Raw genomic sequence first — 22,891 nt, 5'->3', positions numbered from 1 at the left:
TCACCATAATAACAAGTAAAAAAGTTATATTAATAAATACACTGTATTATTATTTATATAATATCCGAAGTAAAAATTATAATAAGAATTTTAAAAATAAAGTCAGATATGCTAATTTAAACTAAAAAAAAATAAGTAAAATACTTTTGTGATTTTCTTTTATGTTTGAGCTGGTGCCAGAAAATAGAATCAGGATAAAAGAAAACAGAGAAATAGAATCAGGAAAAAAGAGAAACGGCAAAACTAGATTGCGCGGCCTCACTTAGTACGCGCAGAAGCGAGTGAATGTGTAACAGAATGAAATATTGGCGTTAAATATTTATTTTTTAATAATTCTGTCATCATAATTTCTTAAAATTACGATTTCTTACTATCTTAAACTTCACAAGTTCTATCGCTTTCACCTGCCTCCCTCGCTCTTTCTCTCTAGAATTTGTATCTTCCTCTCTCTACTGTAATCTGCCTCACTTCCTGCATGTAAATTCCTTTCTATTAATTTCTTTCCATTTTATTCTAACCTTCATTTTTGTTTTCAAATTGAGGTTAAGCGACTTTAATTTGTTTTTTTTTTTTCTTTTTAAGAACTTTCTCGATTCATGCTAGAAGCGATTCCTTTTTCCTTATTACTTGCAGGCAGGAGGTATAATGTTTATATCGGAGTTATGATAAAATAATACTTGTTGAGGTAATTTCTTTTGAAATTTTGAATGTTTACAATCTTGATCATCGTGTTATATTTAACTGTTTAATTCATTAAGTTTATGATTCTATTTCTGTTTGGTTTATTTGGCTGTATATTCTACTTACACTTATTTATTTAGAATTTGATGTTAAAGTTTCTTTCTTTCTTCGACTTCCCATTCCTTCTTATAAAAATGACACCTTTTTGTGTTTCCTTTTTTTTTTTTTTTTAGTCTGTTGTTTTTTATTTTCCTGTTCTTTTGCTTTAGCAATGTCGATTCTGAGGTTTAGGGTTCTGCGATAAATAGACTTGTTGCTTTATGTTCAATGATAAATAATGCCTGTTTGTTGCTTTTCTTCCAGAATGGACTGCTATATATATGTTGAGTTATTATTTGTTTTGTATTGATTTGATTGTCATTGCTAATTAAGGCATTACAAACCACATATTCTCTCCATAAGTGCTCTCCAAGTTATGCATCTTATTTGTCTGTTTCTAATGTATGCTGCTAATAGGTGAGATTTTTAACATTTGGCATGTGAAGTCTTTGTTAGTTGATAATTTTTTGCTAGGAAAGTAATATTTCTTGATCTGTTTTATATACGATGGCAGTCTTTAAAAGTCCAGTTGTCAGCAGTGCTATTAATTTGGTTGCGACTTATATCATGTCAAAAATCTTAATCTAATTATTTTGAGACATTTGAAGTTTATAAATGTAAAATTTTGTTGGATAGGTGGAAAATTTTAGTAAAATCTTTTGTTTCCAAAGGTTTGAATAGTACAATCTATATAGTTTAGAAACATTATATGCAGCAGTGGCGAATATCAAGTTTTCTGATTTTTCATTTATCTCTTTTTAGCCTTAATAAATCTTTGTTGTGCTTCCTTACTTTAACCATCCACCATCATCAGCTCTGATATCTCGCTCTTCCTCTTTCAGATCCTCTATCATAAATTTCTCAGATTCTTTTTCTTTCACAGTTTTATCTACCTTGATTCGTGCCTGTAAGTTCATTTCCTCTCTTTGTTTCTTTTGACCTCCAGTTTCATTTGAAAGTAACTTTTTTTTTTTGAACACAAGTAGCTCTAATTTGATTTCCAGTTCATGCCATAAAGACTTCTTCTTTTTCTTTTTCTTTTTCTTTCCTCCAAAGGAGGAGGTATATCATATGTAGTATTGGAGGCAGTTTTGGGATCAGAGACTACTTGTAGAGGTAATTTTCTTTGAACTTTTGAATGTTTATAATCTTGTTTGCGCTATAATTCTATTCTTATTGTTCTTTGTTGATTATTGTTATATTCCACTGTTTAATGTAAGTTTATTGTTTTTCCTTTTTGCGTCTCTGTTTGGTTTATCAGGCTCTAGATACACCCTATTTATCTAGGATTTATCTTAATGCTTTTATCATTTTTCTGTCCCTCTTCCTTCTTATACAAATGGCATCTTTTGTTTTCTTGGAAATAATTTTGGTTGCTTTCAGCATTTTCAGTGTTTTATTTTCCTTATAAAGTTCTTGGTCTTCTGCTTTGGTTATGTGGATTGTAGGGTCTAGAGTACTGGTATAAGCTGATGTTGTGCTTTGCTCAGGAAGAGCTGGGAGGTGTTTGTTTTGAAATTATTCAGTTGTTATATATGGAATCTGTCATATGGAGACTGTGTTTTCCAAATAACTGTAATATTTCTTTATTAGAAATGTTGCTTTACATTGTATGACAAAAAGAGTATGAAAATAAAGAGTTTGGATGAAATTCTAACGACTGTTTTTCAGGAACATGCTATTTATGAGATTGATTTGTTTTGCAAGCTTTTATTGGTTAGGTGTCATTGTTAATCCATAATAAGCTCAGGTCCTCCACATAAGCTTTCTCTAAGTTGCACAATTTGCTTCTCTGTTTCTTTAATGTATCCTAATAATCTGAGAGCCTTTTTACAATTGGCTTGCGAATTTTTTTATTGGAATAAGGTTCAATTTGCCCCTCTTAACTTTTTGAAAAAGATCAGATCAACCATTTTGACCTTTTTTATTCAAATCAGCCCAGAACTTTACTAAATTAGATCATTTAACCTTTTTTTTCCCTATACATGAGTACGTCTAAACCACTCTCATTTAAATAATTAAAATAATAATAAAAATACTATCTTTCTTATTTAGTTAGTAAAGAAATGATAAACAACAACATCAAAAACAAGAACACCACCATCAGCTGTGACCCTCACCATCGATGCCTAACACCTTTTGCAACATCAGAAACAACATCAACTACAAGAACCCAACATCAGTATTAAAACATAAACCAAAAAAATTATATCATCTTTCTATTTTCATCTTCTCATTAATCATATTTCCCTAAAACACCACAAACACATCTCCATTGCCATCAACCTCCATCTCCATCGCAACATTTATGATAACAGTAAAAGCTACACCAGGTTTATGCTTTCTCGAAGTGCAGCTTGTGATTTGCTGGACAGGTGTAATGCCATTAAGTGATATATGGATAAGGCAATTTGCTATCAGTTCAAACGGGTATCTAAAGATGGCAGCCTTAGTTATTTCAGAGACTCATCCCATCACCAAACCCATGCCAATATTACCATCTCTTTCCCTCATTCCTTCCTCTTCTCCATCTTTACTAAACTGAGTTTAAATTTCAGATTTGGGTTTGATTTGGGATTGAATTGATTTAATAATATCAGGTTTTATTTTAATTAAACAACTAGAACTTTGAATTGATTTGGGATTTCATTTAGATTTCCAGAAGCAAGGATGAATTTAAATTGACAATTGTTGGTTTGTTGGTTTGTTTTAAAATTGAAGATTGTTGTGTTGTGATAGTTGTAAATTAGAGGAAGTGGAATAAGATGAAAAGGAAATGGGATATAATGGTAAGAATTATTATTTTACACAACTCACGCACTATCTACCGAGATTGTCAAACACTCCTTGAATTGTCTAAAATAGGGGTTATTTGAGCCAAAGTGCAAGTTGTGTGCTAAATTGATCCAAAAAGCTCAAAAGGGTAGATTTGATCTTTTTAATAAGTTTAGGGGGTAAACTGAACCTTATTCCTTTCTTATTTGATAACTTTTGCTAATAAAGTTTATTTAGTGATCCTCTAATACATGATTGGGGTTTAAAAAGACTGTCGGTTGTTACCATTGCTTGGATTGCCAGACTGGACTCTATGGGCAGCCCCATCGAATTACATTAGGGGGTTTAGTCAATGTTACTGTACTAAAGAGAAGTCATTGACTTGGAAGCAGCTTCAAGAGGCCCGAAGTCCTCCCCAAAGTCCTAAGCAGAAAGACTGATTGTATGATTGCGGTTTAATTTGTTGTTAGCTTCCTGCTGTATAGTTTTTGAAAAATTGAGTAGAGTCTATTGTTTCCAAAGTCCTTTGTTGTTTTTATTGCTTCCATGGGAGTCATTGTTTATTGTTTTCGGATCACTACTTGTAAGCCAGTCTATATGGAGCACAAGACACTCTATGTACTTAATAGTTAATATTTTGTGTTGCTTAAATATTAATAATAATAAGGTTCTAGCAATTGGTTTTCTTTTGAACTTAATCCCTCATTTATCCTTGAACAGCTTGAAATCTTGGGCATCGCTGTAGCTTCCAAGGAAATGGTACTTGATTTTGTACCTGACTCTAATTTTATATTCTTATTCTTGTTTATTTGTTGGCATTTCTTTTATATTCTGGCAAACCAAATCTTTGTGGGTAATAAGTATGTGTTTATGCATATTTTGTATAGGACGGGGATTCATTTTGTGGCGAGGGTGACAATTTTGATTGGGACAGTGAAGATGAGCGGGAAATTGAGAATTTTGGATTGACTAACTCTTCGTGTTTGGCAGTTCCCGCTGTGGAAGCTACGGCACGCTCAGTAGAGGTAATGATTTGTGTTTACTATTTCTCTTGCTTTATAGAACAAGGTATAGGAGTTAATCCCAAACGAAACTTGTTCATCTGTTTTCACTTTTCTCCAATTGTGCCTTACATGTGATGCTGTGTTCTTTCTCCATTTCAAAATTATGTGGTTATGCTTGTATTGAAGCTCATGCCTGACTCGATGTTCGTCACCTTACAATTTATTCTTTCTCCCAGTTAACTTTTTGTTCATGCAGAAATGTCTTATGGGATTTTCTTGTATTCTGAGGCATGTATGTTTAATTGTATTTATTCATTATGGCTAAACAAATCTGTAAATATGTAATCAGCAATAAATATTTATTTTGCTACTAAGTCTAGCAATTCTATTTTTTGAATCAAGGCAAGCTCGTCAGTACGTTCTTCTGGTACCAAGGTTATGGATCATTTTGTAGGCATGGGGTTCCCAGAAAAAATGGTTGCTGAAGCAATTCAAGAAAATGGTGAAGGACCTTTCTTGTTCTGCTCTGAATTACTCAGATACATGCATGAGTATACTTATACATATAGATACACTTGTCTGCACAAGCACACACTTTGAGAGCTTCATTTATAACCCCGTTGAGTTAATTATTCAGGAGAGGAGAATGCAGATTTGATACTTGAAACACTTCTTAAATTCTCGGTGAGTTTGATTATTGGACTTTCCCACATTACTAGTGGTTATGAATTTAATCATCCATTTGGTATGTAGGACAATTCTGTCACACTCTGATGCTCGGTTTTATTTTCTGTCTTGAAGACAATATCGTCTCCAAGTTCTTCTGGCTCCAAGCTAATTGATCATTTTGTTGGGATGGGATTCGATGTGGAAATGGTTGACAGAGCAATTCAGGAAAATGGTAAAGGTTCTTGCGTACTTCCAAACATCATTTGTCACCTAGAAATTTCATCTATTACCATGTCTTATTAAATGTGTAGGAGAGGAAAAAACAGATTCAATTTTGGAAACTCTCCTCACATACTCGGTGAGACATCCATCTTTTCTACCACTTTATCTTTGTTAGTTGTGATTGCTAAATAGTCTTGGACTGGATCTATTAATATTTGTGACCGGGTTTTTCTTTACATCTTAAGCAACAACAAAATGATAGCCCCAGATTAATCTGATGTGATTAAATTGTGCTAACTTTAATGATATTATTGAAAGAGATATTGATTTGACCATGTTGCCATCAGAACTGAAATTGGTTAAATATTTCGATGAGCAGCTAGCTGCTCCTGGTGTATGATTCTGTGGCAAGCAGAACTTTTAAATTAAATTGTGGGTTTTTTTTTTGATAAGTACTATGTGACTGCTTTAGCGTGTATTGAGAATAGCCTTTTCAATCTCTCTTCTCCTGTATCTATAATTGATTTCTTTTTAAGATTATTTTTATGAAGCTTGGTAACTACTTTAGCTTCTTGGTAAAAGGATCAAACTAGCACTCTGTACACCTTTCTGGTGTCAAGATGAGCTAATTTATTTGTGCTGCAATAGTAATGGTGTTGAAAAAGGTGGCTGGGTGTAGATCAGCTAGTGAAGTCGGTTGAAATTTTCTCAAGAGACCTACATTTGTTAGGTTCAAGGGAGCATAATAACTTTTCATTATCTAGCTCTGCCATGGAACCAGAAAGGGATTCTTTTTACTATTTTAGTATTGTTGCACCTTTATTGAGTCATTGCTTTATCTAATTATTTATCTTTGAGCTTGTCTTTCCCACTATTACTTATTTCTATAATGGAAGAGAAATTGAAGAGAATAAAGAAAGTAAGATAAAAAAACTGCCATAGGTATTTAGTTGTATCCTTGTTTGAAATGAGCAAATCAGCAATGACATTTAATTTAAAATGATTTGAAATCATGCCTTTTGTGAGTAGGCTAATCAATGGCATGTTCAAAAAGACAAAAACTAGTTTTATCATTACGTAAGTCAGCACCTATTTCTTTTCTTTTCTTAAAGATTTTAGTTTTTATTGTTTATTATTGATTTTTTTCTTTTCTGGCAGGTGATTGAAAAGTCTCATCAAGAACAGCCACATGTTGACTCTGATCACTGGTCTTCAGAATACGAGGGGAGCTTTCTGAATGATTTTTCTGATATAGATAGTTCTGAAAACGAGGTAATCTATCATTTTTTCATTGTTAATTAGTTGGATTGTTGTTATATGGACATATATGAATATTCTATAGACTTGAGGAATACCTATTTGTTTAACATGTTTGAAGTTTGAGCCAGTCAAAATGCCCCTGAATCCCATATTGATTCTTACTTCCTACCTGCCCAATGCATTTACTTTTTTATCATTATAATTGATCATCTGTCAGGAAAATGGCAAATCTCAGCCTGTTGAAGGGAACACATTGCGGTTCTTAGCAAGGATGGGTTACACAACAGATGAAGCTTCAATAGCTCTAGAAAGATGCGGTTTGTATTATAACTTGTAACTTTTTTTGCAATGGTTTAGCCTGTTTCTTCCTGCAACTTGTAAGAAGCAGTTTTCGTGGGTGTTCAATGATGTGCCATAAAAATTGCTTGGCTTGATGAGCCATAACTAGTATCAAATGAATTGAGGGCTTTATGAAATTTTCTTGAGTTTCATGGTTGTTTCGTGAACTGAGTCTTTCTATTGTTCAAATGTTGCAGGACCAGATGCCAATATTGCAGAACTAACTGATTTCATCTGTGCTGCTCAGATGGCAAAGGCAGCTGATGCTTCCTTTCCGGAAGAGAAGGTAATTTCTTTCCCCTTTCGAGAAATATCTTTATTAGAATACCTTATGCTTGTTCTTCTTACAGATCTTACGTTTGTGCTGTTTCTGTAAAATTGTCTTCGCTAATTTTAACAGCCAAAGATCAGACATTTTGATGATGACTATCCTAAAAACAAGAAGAGGAATTATGCTGAATATGATATGTGGAAGAAGAAAAAGCAAATGAAGTTGGATAAGAAGTTATTGAATGGAGATGATGAGCTGATTCGACTCCCAAATCCAATGCTTGGATTTGGAGTTCCTACTGATCCTGCAATTGTAACTCATAGAAAACTTCCAGAAGCCGCTCTTGGACCTCCCTTTTTTTATTATGAGAACGTAGCTCTTGCTCCTAAAGGGGTTTGGCAAACCATCTCAAGATTTTTATATGATGTCGAACCAGAGTTTGTTGATTCAAAATATTTCTGTGCTGCTGCTAGGAAAAGGGGCTATGTGCACAATCTTCCTATTCAGAACAGATATCCCCTTCTTCCACTACCTCCAAACAATATACATGAAGCACTACCTTTGACAAAGAGATGGTGGCCTTCATGGGACACAAGGACAAAGCTAAATTGCTTACAGACTTGTGTTGCCAGTGCAAAACTAACTGATAGAATTCGTAAAGCCCTTGAGGACTACGAAGGAGAACCTCCTTTAAGCATCCGGAAGTATGTTCTCGATGAATGCCGCAAATGGAATCTGCTCTGGGTAGGCAGGAATAAGTTGGCGCCGCTTGAGCCAGATGAAGTAGAAATGCTTTTGGGTTTTCCTAGGAACCACACCAGGGGAGGTGGAATAAGTAGGACTGACAGATATAAATCTCTTGGTAACTCGTTCCAGGTGAGATGATTGTGTAATTAATATAATTTTTTCTTCTCATCAATCTTATATAGTTTCTTCTTGCATGATTCTTGCAATTTCTTCCTGTATATAGCATTGTGCTTAGAGAGTATGACTTATTACAGGTCGACACCGTGGCTTATCATCTATCAGTTTTGAAAGACATGTTCCCTGAAGGTATCAGTCTTCTCTCTCTTTTCTCTGGGATCGGTGGTGCAGAAGTTGCTTTACACCGGCTTGGTATTCGTCTGAAGCGTGTGGTGTCGGTTGAGATCTCAGAAGTAAATAGGAACATTATGAGGTGCTGGTGGGAGCAAACCAACCAGACAGGGACATTGATTGACATTGCTGATGTGCATGACCTGAATGCTGATCGGTTAGAGCAGTTGATGAGCTCATTTGGCGGATTTGATCTTGTTGTTGGCGGAAGTCCGTGTAACAATCTTGCCGGTAGCAACCGACACCATCGAGATGGCCTAGAGGGTAAAGAATCTTCTCTTTTCTTTGATTACTGTCGGATTCTGGACTTGGTCAAGTGTATAATGACTAGAAATTGATAATTCATGCATGGAAACCTGTACCGTATTGAGATTTTTCTAGTCATATTTTCATTTTTTTGCCATGAATTAAATATTTGATACGATGGTTCAGCACTGGCCCCCAGATTAAATTAAGCAATGGTGGTGAATTACTGGAACAGATGAAGTGTTTCTTCTTGTTCTAGTTCCATCATTGTTGAAGCATTATGAAATTGAGATTAATGAACCGAACCTTCTCCTAGAAGGAATTTGCTTTATTTTATTTTATTTTATTTTTTAAGGAGGGCAATGCAATTTAGTAAATTTTATCTGTTGTATGTTTGACCTAAAAGCACAATTATGCAAGAGAGATGGTAAATCCATTTTCTGAATTCCCTTGAATACTATATTTACCAAATTTGTTAATTTCCTCACCATGAGTTGTGATTGTTGTCAATTATGTCACTCTGCATATGAGTTGATGTATTTGCACTCCTAGATAGCTGTTTTTAGGTCAAATGATTCCCATCTTCTGTTCAATTTGTCTTCTGTTGATAACTAGTCTTTTTTGAAAAAAAAAAAATTTAAAGAAAATGTTGATAATTGCTTTAACAGTATAGGTTTGTGAGTTTGGAGACTACATTGAATGAAGATATATATATATATGTGTGTGTGTGTGTGTGTGGGTGGGTGTGAAAATGATGAAAATATATATATATATATATATGTGTGTGTGTGTGTGTGTGTGTGGGTGGGTGTGAAAATGATGAAAATATTAAAGTGTACTAATTGTATTGTCGAAATTAATCGGGTTGATCTTATTATTTTGCTTATAAATATTTTAAACTAAATTTAAATTGAATTTTGTTTAAAAATATTTATATAATATATTAAATTTAATTAAATACTATATTAAATATATATAATAACAATTAAATGAAAATTGTAGTTGATAATATGTATAAGATCAGAAAACTTTGTTAAATTATTAATTAATTTATTAATGGTCTAATTGCATATTAAATCCTGACTTTTCGCGTATTTTTATTTTTTAAGACATCTTTTTAATTTTGGCAATCAAAATACTAACCTTATTAATTTTTGCAAATCGAATTACATGTATATATTCCGGTATTAATTTGTCTACGTGACCGACGATATAAAATGGAGCATTCAGGTCACGTATAAAATGGAGCATTCACCTGTGGATTAATTAATAGACACGTCGGTTTTATTTCGAAATATACCGTTTGAGCTTTATTTTTTTTTTCCCAAATTCGAGACCAAATCCTAAATTTCAAATTCATTTTTCTTTGTTCTTCTTCTTTGTTGCTCTTCTTCTTTTTTCTTACTTTGGCAATGTCTTCTTCATCCAACTGAAACACAAACTCACTTCAGTTTGGGTTGCGTGCTTCTTACAACAACTACTTAGCAGTTCCTTCAATATATTGCCCTGGACATGACATGCATGCTGATTTGTTGATACCGATGACAAATGACAACCCAGCAAGGACATTTTATCATTGCCCAGTTAGGAAGGTTGTCATTGCATCTTATTGTTAGTTCATTTTTTGTTAACTATTTCATTTTTTTGGGATGTAATAAAACTAACTTGCTCTCATGTTTGTGCATTAGAACGATGACTTTATGTGCTTTGAATGGGTTGATCCTGAGCTTCCACCTTTCTAGAAGGGATGCTTCATTGAAGGCAGAAAGTGATAACTTACAGGAGTAAGTAAGGTGCAAGTATGAAATGAAGAAGATTCTTGCTAAAAAATTGAATATAAAGAATGTTCAAATAGCTAGGGAGAAGGAACGCCATGAACAAGTACTGAACAGGGTAGAAAAAAGAAATTTTGATTTGGACAGGAAGATTGAAAAACTCGATGGCAAGAGAAGGCAACTTATGGAGGATGAGAAAAATCTCAAGGAGAAATTGAGAATCTCTAAAGCATTGGCTTCTGGAATGGTTGTACTGGTAGTTATTATGTTTGTTCATGCATTAGCTTGTTCACAAAGTAGTGGTAAGAGGGGTTTAAGCATAACGAATGAGCTAATGCTCAATTAGGCTTGTTTTTGTTTTTCTACCTTGAACTAGTCTGTAATGTAATGACCAGTAACTATGTCAGTGTATTGGCATATAATGAAATATGGTTGACAGTGTTAGCAAAAAAATTCTTTGTAAAGATTTAGAACTGTGCATTGGCATAAATGATATACCTTGTTCATATACACAACATTGATAAAAGATTGACAAAACACGTTATGTGCCTATTATATGTTCACATACAAAGTTTGAGAAGTGAATGTGACAAAAAACTGGTTTACATACAAATGACCTAAATGAATCTAAGTAGCTTAACTCTCTTGACTTCCAATTATGTTGGGAACTCCAATTGAATAGTTTGTAGAAGTCTGCGAAGCATTTTCAGTTCTCCCTCGCCTAGAATTCCCTCTTCCTCTTGCAACTCTTCCATTCTAACAGCAGGGAATGTGGCTTGAGAATGAGCTGTAAGTCTGGCATATTAAGGTGTAGAGCTGGCAACAACAGTTGTCATAGCAGAAGCTGCCTTTGCTGCTTCTCTAGCATTATGAACATACTTCACATTAGTTTGACCAGGCATCCTTATAAACATGTTTCCGAATTCTTCAAAGATTCTAACACCATATCCCTGCTTGGTTTGGCAATAAAATAAACAGTCTCATACTTAGAAGAATTAACAAACATTAATAATAAACGAACACAATTGTACAATTGACATTAAAGTTAACATAGCCCTTTCTCTATGATAATGTTTAGATGCAGTTAATTGACTTGATTGTGCTGAAGATGACTCGACAGGATTCTTGGATAGTTCTTTTAATTGTTGGCTCTTCTACCCAGTGGTCTTATGCTTGACATATTTCTTTCTTTGGTTGAGTTCTGGCATAGTTTTGGGTGCTGAGGATTCTCATATTGGTGGTGAAATTTATGTTGGCTTCTTTACAGGTCTACCTCTTTTACCCTACACATCAACAATTAAAAATTCAGATACTAAAAAGAGAATTTTGAAAAGATTTATCAGAATTACAAAGATTGTACATATCACTTATAGGAACCTTTGGTGGCCTTTCAATCATTGGATTCACACAACTGTGTTTGTTATGCCCAGTCTTGAAACACCTCTGGCATGTCATTTCAATTCCATTTCTTGACAGCTTGTTTAGATTCTTCGGCTCTTCCTCAAGTGCCCTTTTCTTATTTTTTAGTCTCCCTGGCATCTTCTTATGAGGATGAGGCTTAATTGGATTGCCAGCAGCTTCAAGCCATATCTTTTTACCATTAAGTGGTTGTAGACCATGCTAATATGTGTCTATATACCTTTATACACTATAATAAGAGTCCATAAAGTTTGTGCAATCTTTTTTCATAAAGTGAATACTGGAGCAAGTATGCATGCATGGTATTCCAGTAATATTTCAGGCCCTACAACTACATGTCCATGCATTCAAGTCAACAACAAAGCAATTATTTCTATTTGAAACTTAAAAATTCTAACCTACTGCAGGCTTAGTCACACACAATCTACTGTTATATCTATTTTGTTCTAGCTTGTCTCTAATCCTAGGGCATATATGATCAGTGATGTCACTCATTTGCATTAACTTAGTGTGTTCTTTCTCTGTAAATGCACATCTTATATCTTCAAGCATATCAATTAAGGGTTTGCCTCTAGCCTTAGGTATATACCCATTAAAAGTCTCACTCACATTATTGTCTATCATATCACATTTTTGTAGTTCAGAGACATGGGCCTTACAATATTTTATGGGGTTTCTGGCAAAGAAGTCACTGTATGAAACTTCATTTTCTGCCTTTAATCCATTCAAAGCTTGTTTCAGGGAGGCTTCAATTGTACACCTTACACCTTTCCAGGACATGTTTTTAAGGACTTGTCCTTTGAACTCTTTCTTCTAGTTGTAGTAAACATGTCTGGCACAGTTTCTATGCTCTGCAAAAGGGGCCAATTTATGGATGGCATTGATAAGACCCTGAAATAGTCAATATGACAGTAAAGAAGTTAGCTCCAACAATTTAAAATTAGCTTTTTGTATGTAAATAACATTGAGAAGCTCACATTACCTTTTGCTGATCACTAATGAAGGACCAACCCAACCCATATGTCATGTGTAGCTCTTCCATCACTAGTTTTATAAACCATGTCTAATAGAATTCATTTTCTGCCTCTATTACAGCCCAACATTATTAGGAACATCTTATTATTTCCATCCTTAGCAGTTGCACATAATAAGGGTCGACCCAAAAATATTTTGAGGAAACATCCATCAAAACTAGTAATATGCCTATAACCTGTTAGAAATCCCCTGGTTAAGGTACTGAAACCCACAAAGAAACCTTTAAAAACACAATCTTCTTCAAGCATGAACTTAAATCTCCCATTCCTATCAACTCTCATAAGCTCAGCTTTTTAAGATCTTAAACTTCCATAATGGCCCAACACAGATCCCCTTAACATCTCAGGAGCTTTCCACTTAGCTCTATATGCTTTCCAATTACTCCATTCAAATGAGTGCTTGTCCAAGACATCATCTTTCAAGTCCATGGACAAGTTAGGGTTTCTTCTGAACCTATGGATATACTCTTATGCTACCCAAAAGGCAATAGCTTGTTTATTCTTCATCTCTCGACTACATCTGTGATCTCTGAAGTAGGTCTTGATGGCAAAAGTCTTTTCCTTACTAATCATAGAACTATATGACCTCCAATGGTAGCCAAGTAAAATCTTGCTTCCATTTTTATACTTTTGCATCTCATTATTTGCACATTATGCCATTCATAATTGCATAGCTCTACACAACAAGCTTACACTGAACTGGACTCTCAAATCTCATCCCCAGCAGAAAATGTAAAGACTTTTAATCACACTTAGGGTCATAAGTTACCTTTTTATTTCTCTTTGTACTGCAAGCTTCATCTTCATCACTGATGCAGTCTGAATTAACATCACCTTCAGAATTTGCAAATTCACTATGCATCGCATCTTTTGATTGATTGTTTGCACTTGTTCCTCCAGTCCTCAAACCACTATATAAATTGAACCTCTCTGCCACTTCATCAGCTGGCATATATCTTCTAAACTTAACCTTATTTTGCCTTGCTTCAATATATTCCTCATCATCTGAGGCCAACTCATCATCTGACGGTCCACCATCTGGGTCACTTTCCTGCATGGGACAGTAATCACCATCTTCAGTATCAGCTTCTCATGTTCTTCATCAGCATCAGCAGGTCTAACCTCATCTCCTACATCATCAAAGATGACTTTAAGCCCATCATAATCATCAACAACTTTCTGATCACCATGACCATTGTCCACATTCACACTCACTTCCTTCACTCCTTGTTCGTTCCTATCATCACAAGCAACTTCCTTCAAGCAACTACCCCCATCCATATAACAGTTAATTATACCATTCCCTAGCCTTATATGGTCTAATATCTCCATAACACCAGCATCATCCTTTGACTCTCTCAACCCATCACATATTCACAATTTAGGAACTCTATAACACAGTTTATCATATTTGTTATAACCTAACTTCTGAACCTCATCAACCAAATCAAAGTAACCAAACCTATCAGGATCTATCTTATGTATAGCATTGATTTCACCACAACATACACAGCGTCTCCACCAAAAGAGAATAGTTTTCCACCATAGTTCAAATAAATCGAATTCAATCTTTTCTAGCAAATAGGCCTAAAACATTTTATTTCAAGTCATTTAACTCTTAAGTATTTGCAGGTGTGGCGCCTGTGCAAGTATAGTTTTTCAAAAATTCATTCAATAGATCAAAAATTCAAAAAACTTATTTATTAACATTAACAAAACTAGTAACTTTTGGTTTCTATTATTAATTTCCTTTTAAAAAAATAAATAACTTAAAAAATTAAATAATTAAAACCATATGCCATTTAACCACCGCGCCCATCGCCAACGTCTTCACCATAGACACCACTGCAATCGCCACCATCTTCCTAATAGACACCCCTATCATTACTTCCATCTTGATCACTAAACCACTACCATCAATTCCATCTTCACCATTGATCATATCAAGCTCATCAAGCACTTTACATATATTTCAACAAATTAATTACAAAAAAATACACACCATAGCTAACTAGATACAAACCCATTGTCATGATTTCTCATGGAAAAAAAAAAATATATTTGATTCATAAGCATGCCGGTAGAAATAAAAAAAGTTTTTCATGTCAAGATCAAAACCCATAAAATCAAAAAGTACACGTCATCTCCATATCAAAACCCATATCAAAATCAGTTCCTTGTATAAAGTTCATCTTATTGACATAAACTTAGGTTTTTCTGTGAGGGTTAATGGTGGAATGACGACAGTAATAGAGGGCAGCTTTAGAGGCGAGGTTGTAATGAGCAGTTTTGCCAAAATCAGGTGCTGCTACAGGAGTGGTGAGACTAACAACGGCGATGGTGTGATGACAGCGGCGGTGCTGGATGGCATTCTAATAAAGTTGAAGAAGTGAAAGGAAAAAAAAGATTTGGAGAAAAATGGATAAGAAATGCATAAGCAAAAGAAGAAAAGAAATAAATGGATAAGAAAGAAAGAGATTAAAATAACAAGTAAAATCTGTTTCAATATTTTTATGCTAAATTCCTAGACTCGCGCGCCTTTAGACTTTATTGCAATATACGCGTGGACTGAAATCAATATTTGAATCTATTTGATCTGAAAAATGTAAGTTTTATGGCCTATTTGCTGAAAAAGTTAAAATTTAGTCTATTTGACCCATTAAGACAAGTTTAAGGGCTAAGATGACCCTTTGTCCATAGTATATTCCTTTAAGACTATTTTCTTTTAAAACTATTTATATATTAAAATATTAAAATGTATTGAGGCGAAATTCATTTCCTGTCTGCCCACTTTCTCTCTCAAGGCTTCTCTACCCTCCATTAGACGCTTTTCTCTTTGCGAGGGTTAGGGGATCATAGAGAGAGAGACACACACAAACACTACATACATTTATTTATACGCCTTCAGAGAACCTGAGCTTTTATCGCTTCTATTTAATTAACCCATCACCTTCTGGTAAATATCCCTCTCTTCTTTTTGATCCTTTTTTTTTTTTCTTTCTCTCTTTCTTTAATTTCAGATCTGATTCTAGACGGAAATTCTAGGGTTTTCTTTTTTAACCTTTTGTTTGGTTGCCGGCTATTAAATACCGTACGACACATCGGAAAAGCTTCTTTTTTTTGCATGTTTGCGTTTTTATCTTCTCTGAGATCTGAGAGAATTTAACAATTTTTCTGGTGCGATTTCAGCTTTTTTTGTTAAACAAAAAAAATTGATTTGATTTTATTACTGGCTTTGTATAAAATTTGATTTTTTTTTATTAGATGGTAGTATTCTTATCTTGATTTCACTTCTAGGTTTGTTTCGCTGTGTTGGCGATAAGTTTGTTTAGATTTTGCATGTTACTGTTGTTAGATTATGCTATGTTTTGTTAATTAAAAGCACCATTTTTGTCATGCTGTTTGTGGTTACTAGCTGCAATACGAAGTTAAAAGGAAGTGCTTATGCTGATGGGGCACTCTAAATTGAATGTTTCCCTAATTTGTTGCCTAGACAACAGTTTTTCTTTTTGGTTCACTGTTTTTGGGTTTTCTCAATACTCATGCATTTACCTGCAATTATTTGTTAACTAGACGTTACTTGGCTTTAATGGATTATTGTGTGGACTGATAGGTTTATTTGTGCTTCAAATTTTATGTCTAACTATTTGTCTTTATATTTGGTTTATTTATTTTATTGTAGATTTGTCCTTGGTGGGTTTGTTTGCAATGGCTGCTACTGCTACTGCTGGTCCGCGGTATGCACCGGAGGATCCTACTCTACCAAAACCATGGAGAGGACTAGTTGATGGTAAAACTGGGTACCTTTATTTCTGGAATCCAGAGACAAATGTGACTCAATATGAGAGGCCTATTGCCACAGCTCTTCCATCAAAGTCTTCTTTAGTGCCCATAAGTTCTTCAGTTCAAGTTCAGCAATCTTCTCGCCGAGGCTATAGCCCTGTTAAAGAAGAAGATAGGTATGGCAGAGGAAATGGCAGTGGATCAAAACCTGATGCTGGGACGAATTTTAATCAGGCATGTATTCTTTATTACCTTTTTTTTTCTTCTTTTCTGGAGCTTGGACCAACTATTTGATCTTGTGAGTAATTTTGATCAAAGTCTATCAAAATTGTGGTGTAATATTGTTCAAAGTTGTCTGTTCATGCATTTATATATATTTTTATAAATAATAATGAGTTCTAAAGTGTGTGATTAGCTTTCCTCCATCTGTATACTACATGGAATGATGCCATACTATTAACTTTTACATCAGAATGCAAAAGGTGGAGGATTTCAATCTCAAAATGTTCCTAATGGAACGGCTAATGGACCTGGTGGCCCTTCTGCTAGGGGACATGGATCATCAGCTGGAGGAAGTATTTTATCTCCAGAGGCTTATCGTCGTCGGCATGAAATTTCAGTTACCGTAAGTTCTCAGAATGTCTTTTGTCACTTCTATTTTCAAGTTGCTTGCTTCGTGTGTTGCTTTCAATTAATAGCAGTACCACTTTTACATCTATGTGATGAATTATGAACCCTTTGTAAATTTTACTTCTTTAAATATAAAATTCTGCAGTTGATGAGGATTTCAACCTAAGCAAAAAAGTTCATTTGCATTAGGTCGAATTAATAATACCTACACACCAGCTAAAGACAGTCGACTATAATGAAAATTAAGCTTTTCTAATCAAGTGCTTAGTGTCTAGCTGGAAGTGCTCTTTTGTCCTTTTGGCACAACCCTTTTTGTAATGTTTTGGGTAATCAAGCTTATGGAATCTGAATGCTGTCCTTCAAACAGTTGAAAAGCATTTTACCATGCAATTTTCATATAGAAACAATATGGGCCTTTTCTTGAGGGCAGGTATAGAGGTGAACTCATAGCACATTCAAAAGTGGGAAAGGCTGACAGATGAAAACTAGCTTCTCAATAGGTGGTAGACGTAGCTAAAGAAAACAAATTCATAAGGAAGAATAAAAAAGTGATCCCCTCGGGGAGCGGGCGTCCTACAAAGAAAATGTATGAGAGACGAAGGAAGAAAGTTCCATTTACAGAACCAATGACCTCACATCAATTGCTAGTCTTGATAGATGTTTGTGATATCCTACGACATGGAATCACAATCTGTTTATGATAATAGCAGTATTCCAAAACCGAGTACACAATTTGGTCATGGGACATTGTGTCATAGCTCTTTCGGCACTTCATTAGCTGATAGTAACCTGAATTCGTATTATACCACACTAATACAACTTGATTTTGATTTATGGGGAGACATGAGATTTGGCCTCTTTAGACCGCTTAGCAATTTGTCTTGATTATCATTTGTCCTGGTCAATTGACCTGTTTCTTTTGATACTAATGTTAGGGAGATGACGTGCCCCCTCCTCTTACTACATTTGAAGCTACTGGATTTCCTTCTGAGATTCTGAGAGAGGTATGGACTTCTGCTTTTAAGTTTTGTTTATGTTCAATTGTTGCAAGCCAGACTTCTTGTAAGTTAGCAAAACTATGAACTTAGTGTTTCTTTTGCAAAGTTCTGTGATTAGAGGTCCAATATGAGTTTCAGATTCGTTAATACATTTGCCCCTGTACTTTTTGTCGCAGGTGCGATATTTGCTCCTGGGAGGAGCTAATGTCGTACGCTGTGCTGCCCTCTCTTTAGGGGCCTTGCATATATTTGGAGCGCCCTTATACGATCAACCATTTTTTGGGAAGGGCTTTCCGAATTACCAAGTTCGTGGCTGGGACTGCTGTTGGTGATGATTTACTCTCTCACTCGGTCCAAACGGAAGAAGATGCCTCCTCCTGCTCCAGCTTGCATCAGCAAGCATTTGCCGACTGCATGTGGGGGATGGTGCTTCTTCTGCCATTAGCCACTCTATAAGCCCAAAAGAAAATCAACCAGAAATGTTGGGGCCAGTATGCTTACGGGAGTTGCTGGCTTTTTGCTTTTTCCAGGTACTCAGTGCAGGCTTCTCTGTCCCAACTCCAATTCAGGCACAATCATGGCCAATTGCTTTGCAAAGCAAAGATATAGTGGCCATAGCTAAGACTGGCTCGGGCAAGACCTTAGGTTATTTACTTCCTGGGTTTATTCATCTCAAGCGCTGCCGTAATGACCCTCAGCTGGGTCCAACTGTGTTGGTATTGTCACCGACAAGAGAGTTGGCGACGCAGATACAGGATGAAGCTGTGAAATTTGGAAGGTCTTCAAGAATCTCTTGCACGGTATGCTGCTCAAGGCTCTAATATTTTATATTTTGGGTGCAAATGATTTGTTTTTATATGAAAAGTATCCTGTAGGTTCTATTTTCGTTTCAGTTGATGTCTTGGCATCTATGGGTGCACTTGCCCAAGAACATTCAGTTTAATGGATAAATCTCTTCTTGACCACAGTTTTGTTTGAGGTGTCTGATTATTTCCCTTAAAAGTACAAATTAGGTATTATGATCTGATGCTTAAGTAATTAATATTCACTTATATTTTCCTCTTAGAATTGTGCCAAAATCCCAATTATTTGTTATTTATACTCTTCTCTTTTAGAAAATGATAAATATCTAAAATGCTTCCAGTAGATTTTGGGATCTGTTCATTTATGGTGATTTAGAGCACCAATGCATGTTCATATATGTATATATAGTTCGTTTAATTTACAAAGCCTTGATTAATTGTTAGATTTTTCCTATCACTATTATATTGACTTTTGGTATGTCATTTTGTCAGTGTTTGTATGGAGGAGCACCTAAGGGTCCACAGTTGAAAGAACTAGACAGAGGAGTAGATATTGTGGTTGCCACTCCTGGGCGTTTGAATGACATACTTGAAATGAGGAGAATCAGCCTGAGCCAAGTTTCTTACCTTGTACTAGACGAGGCTGATCGAATGTTGGACATGGGTTTTGAACCCCAGATAAGGAAGATTGTAAAAGAGGTGCCTTCTCGACGCCAGACCCTCATGTATACAGCAACTTGGCCACGGGAAGTTCGGAAAATTGCAGCTGATCTGCTGGTCAATCCTGTTCAAGTTAATATTGGCAATGTTGATGAGCTTGTGGCAAACAAATCAATCACACAGGTCTGAGCTGCACTATTGTTTTTCTTGATGTATTTTTAAAGCAAACTTTTCTGCTCTAAGCTAGAATTGGTTTTTCTGCTCTCTGCCGAAGAAATTTCTGTAGTTTGTTGGGGTAATCTAATGCCAGGAAATGATCGTTAGATAATCTGATTATTAAATATTTTGCATATGTTGTTGTCTTGTAGTATATTGAAGTATTGGCACCCATGGAGAAACACAGGAGGTTGGAGCAGATATTACGGTCTCAAGAACCGGGATCAAAAATTATTATTTTTTGTTCAACAAAAAAGATGTGCGATCAACTTGCTCGCAATCTTACCCGGACATTTGGAGCTGCTGCTATTCATGGAGATAAATCTCAGAGTGAGAGGGATCATGTTCTAAGTCAGTTCCGCACAGGGAGGTCTCCAGTGCTTGTCGCTACTGATGTTGCTGCTCGAGGACTGGACATTAAAGACATCAGGTTGGTCAAATATGCTGTCTCATTTTTCTATATTTGGCTAGAATTTTGCCAATGTTAAAATTACATTGTCATGATAATTAGCTTAAGGGTACATTTGCGTATCCTAATATTGTGGATCCTGTGCCTTCAAACTGTTATCACAAACATCTATCAACTGTTTTTCTTTCTTCAGTAGCCTTATAAATTGCTCTATCTAGTTAAAATGATTCTACACAGTTGTTTGAAGAGATTTTATTATTTTGATATTAAGATAAAGTGCAGCAGAGCTTCAAAGAATTTTTCCACTAAATTTGGTCTTGGAGAAAGTAGCATATACTAAAAATGGACAGGACATAATTCAGAAAATTTGTATCTTCATTTGCATTGTTAACCTGTAGCTAGTTGAGAATTATGAGAGTATTGTATGCATGCTGAAGCACATTAGCATTCCTGTTGCAATGATCTGTTCTCCTTCTTCTGGTTACTTGAGGCTCAATATGGGGCAACTTTTGTGTAGGGGAAATGAAATAGTAGTCATGGAAATAAGTAGTTGTTGATATGTAACAGGGTGGTTATCAACTATGATTTTCCTACTGGAGTGGAAGATTATGTTCATAGGATTGGGAGGACTGGCAGGGCAGGTGCTACTGGAGTTGCTTACACGTTCTTTGGTGACCAGGATGCCAAGTATGCTTCAGACCTTATCAAAGTATTGGAAGGGGCAAGCCAGCGAGTCCCTCCAGAGATTCGTGATATGGCTTCTCGTGGTAGCGGGATGAGTAAGTTTAGACGTTGGGGCTCTGCCCCCGGCGGACGTGATGGAGGCCGCGGTGGACGCAGCGATTTTGGTTACAGTGGAAGGGACGGTGGAAGAGGTAGTTTTGGAATGTCTAGTTCCTATTCTAGTAGGCCAGAGAAAGGCGGAGGTCGTGGATATGACTATGAGTCACGAGACAGGTACATGTGCTCTCTCTCTCTCTCTCTCTCTCTTGCTCATGTGTGTGTGTGTGGGAGTAGCATTAGTATTTTATTTTTATTTTTTCTCATTTGGCCTTTTATTTGCTCAGCATGGTTATCTTTTTCTTGTTTTTAGAATTATTTTCTTGCCTTTGCTTGTCAAAGTTGAGTTTATGGAAATGGGAATATGATCCTATGTATTTCTGCTGTTCTTTTCATTTTGATGATTTTGAGGATAGCGTTTAAACCAATTGAACTAAATTTATGGGGAATATATGGCTACTATCAGGCTGGGTCTCAACTATATATTATTGCTGTTCGTAATGCTAACTGTAGGAAATTCTTTTTTTATTTGTGTCTGTACAGGAGTGATAGAGGTCGCAGCCGCAGTCGAAGCCCAGATAGGGGGTCAGGTTTAGGTGACCGTAGTAAAAGTTGGAACCGTGATCGCAGCCGTAGTCCTGATAGGAATAACAGGGCTCCACCCACACGCTCTCCTGTGCGCAGTTTTCATCAGGCTATGATGGAAAAAGGTCGGGCATCCTCACCGCCACAAAATCAGCTGGAGAGATCAAGATCTCCTTGTAATGGTGGGGGCAGCAGTTTTTACAGGCCATCTACACGTGAACGGTCTCCAGTCCGCAGCTTTCACCAGGCAATGGTTGACAAAGGTCCGGTATCTCAACCGCCTCGTAACAAGCTTGATAGATCAGGATCTCCCTATGGTGGTGGTGGTCCTGGAAGTGGACATGTGGATAGAGGATATAATGATGGTCCTCGTTCTCATTTTGGGGAAGAAGAGGAGGAAGGCATGATTCCAGCTGATGAAGATGGTATAATACCACCAGATGATGGAGGCATGTACCGGGGAGCAGATAAGGGCACCCATTGATCTTTGATCATACCTTTAATGATGGTTTGCTTTATTCCATGTACCAGCCTTCTCCACGAGTATTTCTTCTCTGTATTTTTTTTTTTTTTTTTTTTTTGGTGTTTTGGGTTGTAGCTGGAAAAGAGGTATAACAAATGGGAGTGGAGGTGGGCAGTTGATTTTTTGGTTGAAGGGTGAATCTAAGCAAGCCGGGGCATCTTTTTTTCTCACTGATACCATTTGTTGTTTTTGCTAGAAAGTAAAAGAAGGGAAAATATCAAAGTGTAAGATAATGAATATTATGATGTAATTGAGGCTTTCGCTAGCATATTTATAGCTAATGTTATAGACCAGTTTAACTCCTAAAATGAAAATGATTGCCTTTTAATTATTTGGTGGTAGTAGCACCTGGCCTTTGGGATGCACTCAATTTGCAGAAGGTTGCTATCATTGACCTTCCTTGCAAATATCTGATGCTTTGATGCCGATCTTTATGCAAGGTTGGTTACCATTTGCCTGCAAATTTTTGTTGCCGTTGCAAGTAAATGCAACAGGCGGGCTCCAGAATACATGCCTTTCTGCAGGTTATTGCATATTAAGATAATCATTTTAACATGTATGTCTGGAGTGACAATTTGGCAATCTGCTCTGGAGCCTATACAGAGCTACATTTAG

General features: G+C 35.8%; 2 protein-coding genes and 1 long non-coding RNA gene across 10 annotated transcripts; 2 read left to right on the top strand and 1 right to left on the bottom strand.

Moving 5' to 3' along the window:
* Positions 1-279: 279 nt before the first annotated feature.
* Positions 280-10,746, top strand: LOC8281773 (DNA (cytosine-5)-methyltransferase DRM2). Of its 6 annotated transcripts, none has more exons than XM_015720688.3 (17): positions 280-477; positions 634-685; positions 1,623-1,687; positions 1,837-1,896; positions 4,276-4,314; positions 4,443-4,580; positions 4,962-5,061; positions 5,197-5,243; positions 5,361-5,460; positions 5,540-5,586; positions 6,609-6,722; positions 6,928-7,027; positions 7,247-7,335; positions 7,450-8,196; positions 8,322-8,679; positions 10,150-10,253; positions 10,350-10,746. In XM_015720688.3, exons 5-17 carry the CDS (start codon positions 4,312-4,314, stop codon positions 10,401-10,403), a joined length of 2,001 nt encoding a protein of 666 aa, XP_015576174.1. In that variant the 5' UTR covers positions 280-477; positions 634-685; positions 1,623-1,687; positions 1,837-1,896; positions 4,276-4,311; the 3' UTR covers positions 10,404-10,746. The 6 variants fall into 6 exon arrangements, 5 of the variants coding, with proteins under 5 accessions (XP_015576174.1, XP_025013539.1, XP_015576177.1 ...); XM_025157771.2 differs by having other exon boundaries at positions 583-685; XR_007215783.1 differs by having other exon boundaries at positions 283-477; positions 10,113-10,253.
* A 131-nt stretch (positions 10,747-10,877) lies between these two features.
* On the bottom strand, positions 10,878-15,397 carry LOC8281772. Of its 3 annotated transcripts, XR_001535379.3 has the most exons (4): positions 12,838-15,395; positions 12,515-12,746; positions 11,814-12,013; positions 10,878-11,719 (listed from the first exon to the last, which is right to left on the bottom strand). It is a non-coding gene; the product is annotated as an uncharacterized LOC8281772 (long non-coding RNA). The 3 variants fall into 3 exon arrangements; XR_007215784.1 differs by having other exon boundaries at positions 11,814-12,746; positions 12,838-15,397; XR_001535378.3 differs by lacking the exon at positions 11,814-12,013 and having other exon boundaries at positions 12,838-15,383.
* Positions 15,398-15,648: 251 nt separating this feature from the next.
* LOC8281770 (DEAD-box ATP-dependent RNA helicase 46) lies at positions 15,649-22,557 on the top strand. Its single transcript, XM_002521400.4, has 9 exons — positions 15,649-15,845; positions 16,572-16,906; positions 17,145-17,297; positions 18,238-18,306; positions 18,831-19,100; positions 19,596-19,946; positions 20,132-20,409; positions 20,956-21,345; positions 21,712-22,557. The coding sequence occupies exons 2-9, from the start codon at positions 16,598-16,600 to the stop codon at positions 22,235-22,237; spliced, it is 2,346 nt and encodes a 781-aa protein (XP_002521446.1). The 5' UTR covers positions 15,649-15,845; positions 16,572-16,597; the 3' UTR covers positions 22,238-22,557.
* The last annotated feature ends 334 nt before the right edge of the window (positions 22,558-22,891 follow it).

This window comes from Ricinus communis, chromosome 5 (genome assembly GCF_019578655.1).
Source record: "Ricinus communis isolate WT05 ecotype wild-type chromosome 5, ASM1957865v1, whole genome shotgun sequence".
Classification (NCBI taxonomy): Eukaryota; Viridiplantae; Streptophyta; class Magnoliopsida; order Malpighiales; family Euphorbiaceae; genus Ricinus; species Ricinus communis.
Note: the sequence above shows the minus strand (reverse complement) of the source record. Positions and strands in the feature narration are given on the sequence as shown.

What these genes read in the sequence shown, in the direction of transcription:
- LOC8281770 (XM_002521400.4), top strand. Translation starts at nt 16,598, where the DNA reads ATGGCTGCTACTGCTACTGCTGGTCCGCGGTATGCACCGGAGGATCCT. An exon ending in CTTCAAGAATCTCTTGCACG is followed by an intron (nt 19,101 to 19,595) that starts GTATGCTGCTCA and finishes TCATTTTGTCAG; the next exon opens with TGTTTGTATGGAGGAGCACC. An exon ending in CAAACAAATCAATCACACAG is followed by an intron (nt 19,947 to 20,131) that starts GTCTGAGCTGCA and finishes GTTGTCTTGTAG; the next exon opens with TATATTGAAGTATTGGCACC.
- LOC8281773 (XM_015720688.3), top strand. An exon ending in AAACTCTCCTCACATACTCG is followed by an intron (nt 5,587 to 6,608) that starts GTGAGACATCCA and finishes CTTTTCTGGCAG; the next exon opens with GTGATTGAAAAGTCTCATCA. An exon ending in CTTCCTTTCCGGAAGAGAAG is followed by an intron (nt 7,336 to 7,449) that starts GTAATTTCTTTC and finishes TAATTTTAACAG; the next exon opens with CCAAAGATCAGACATTTTGA.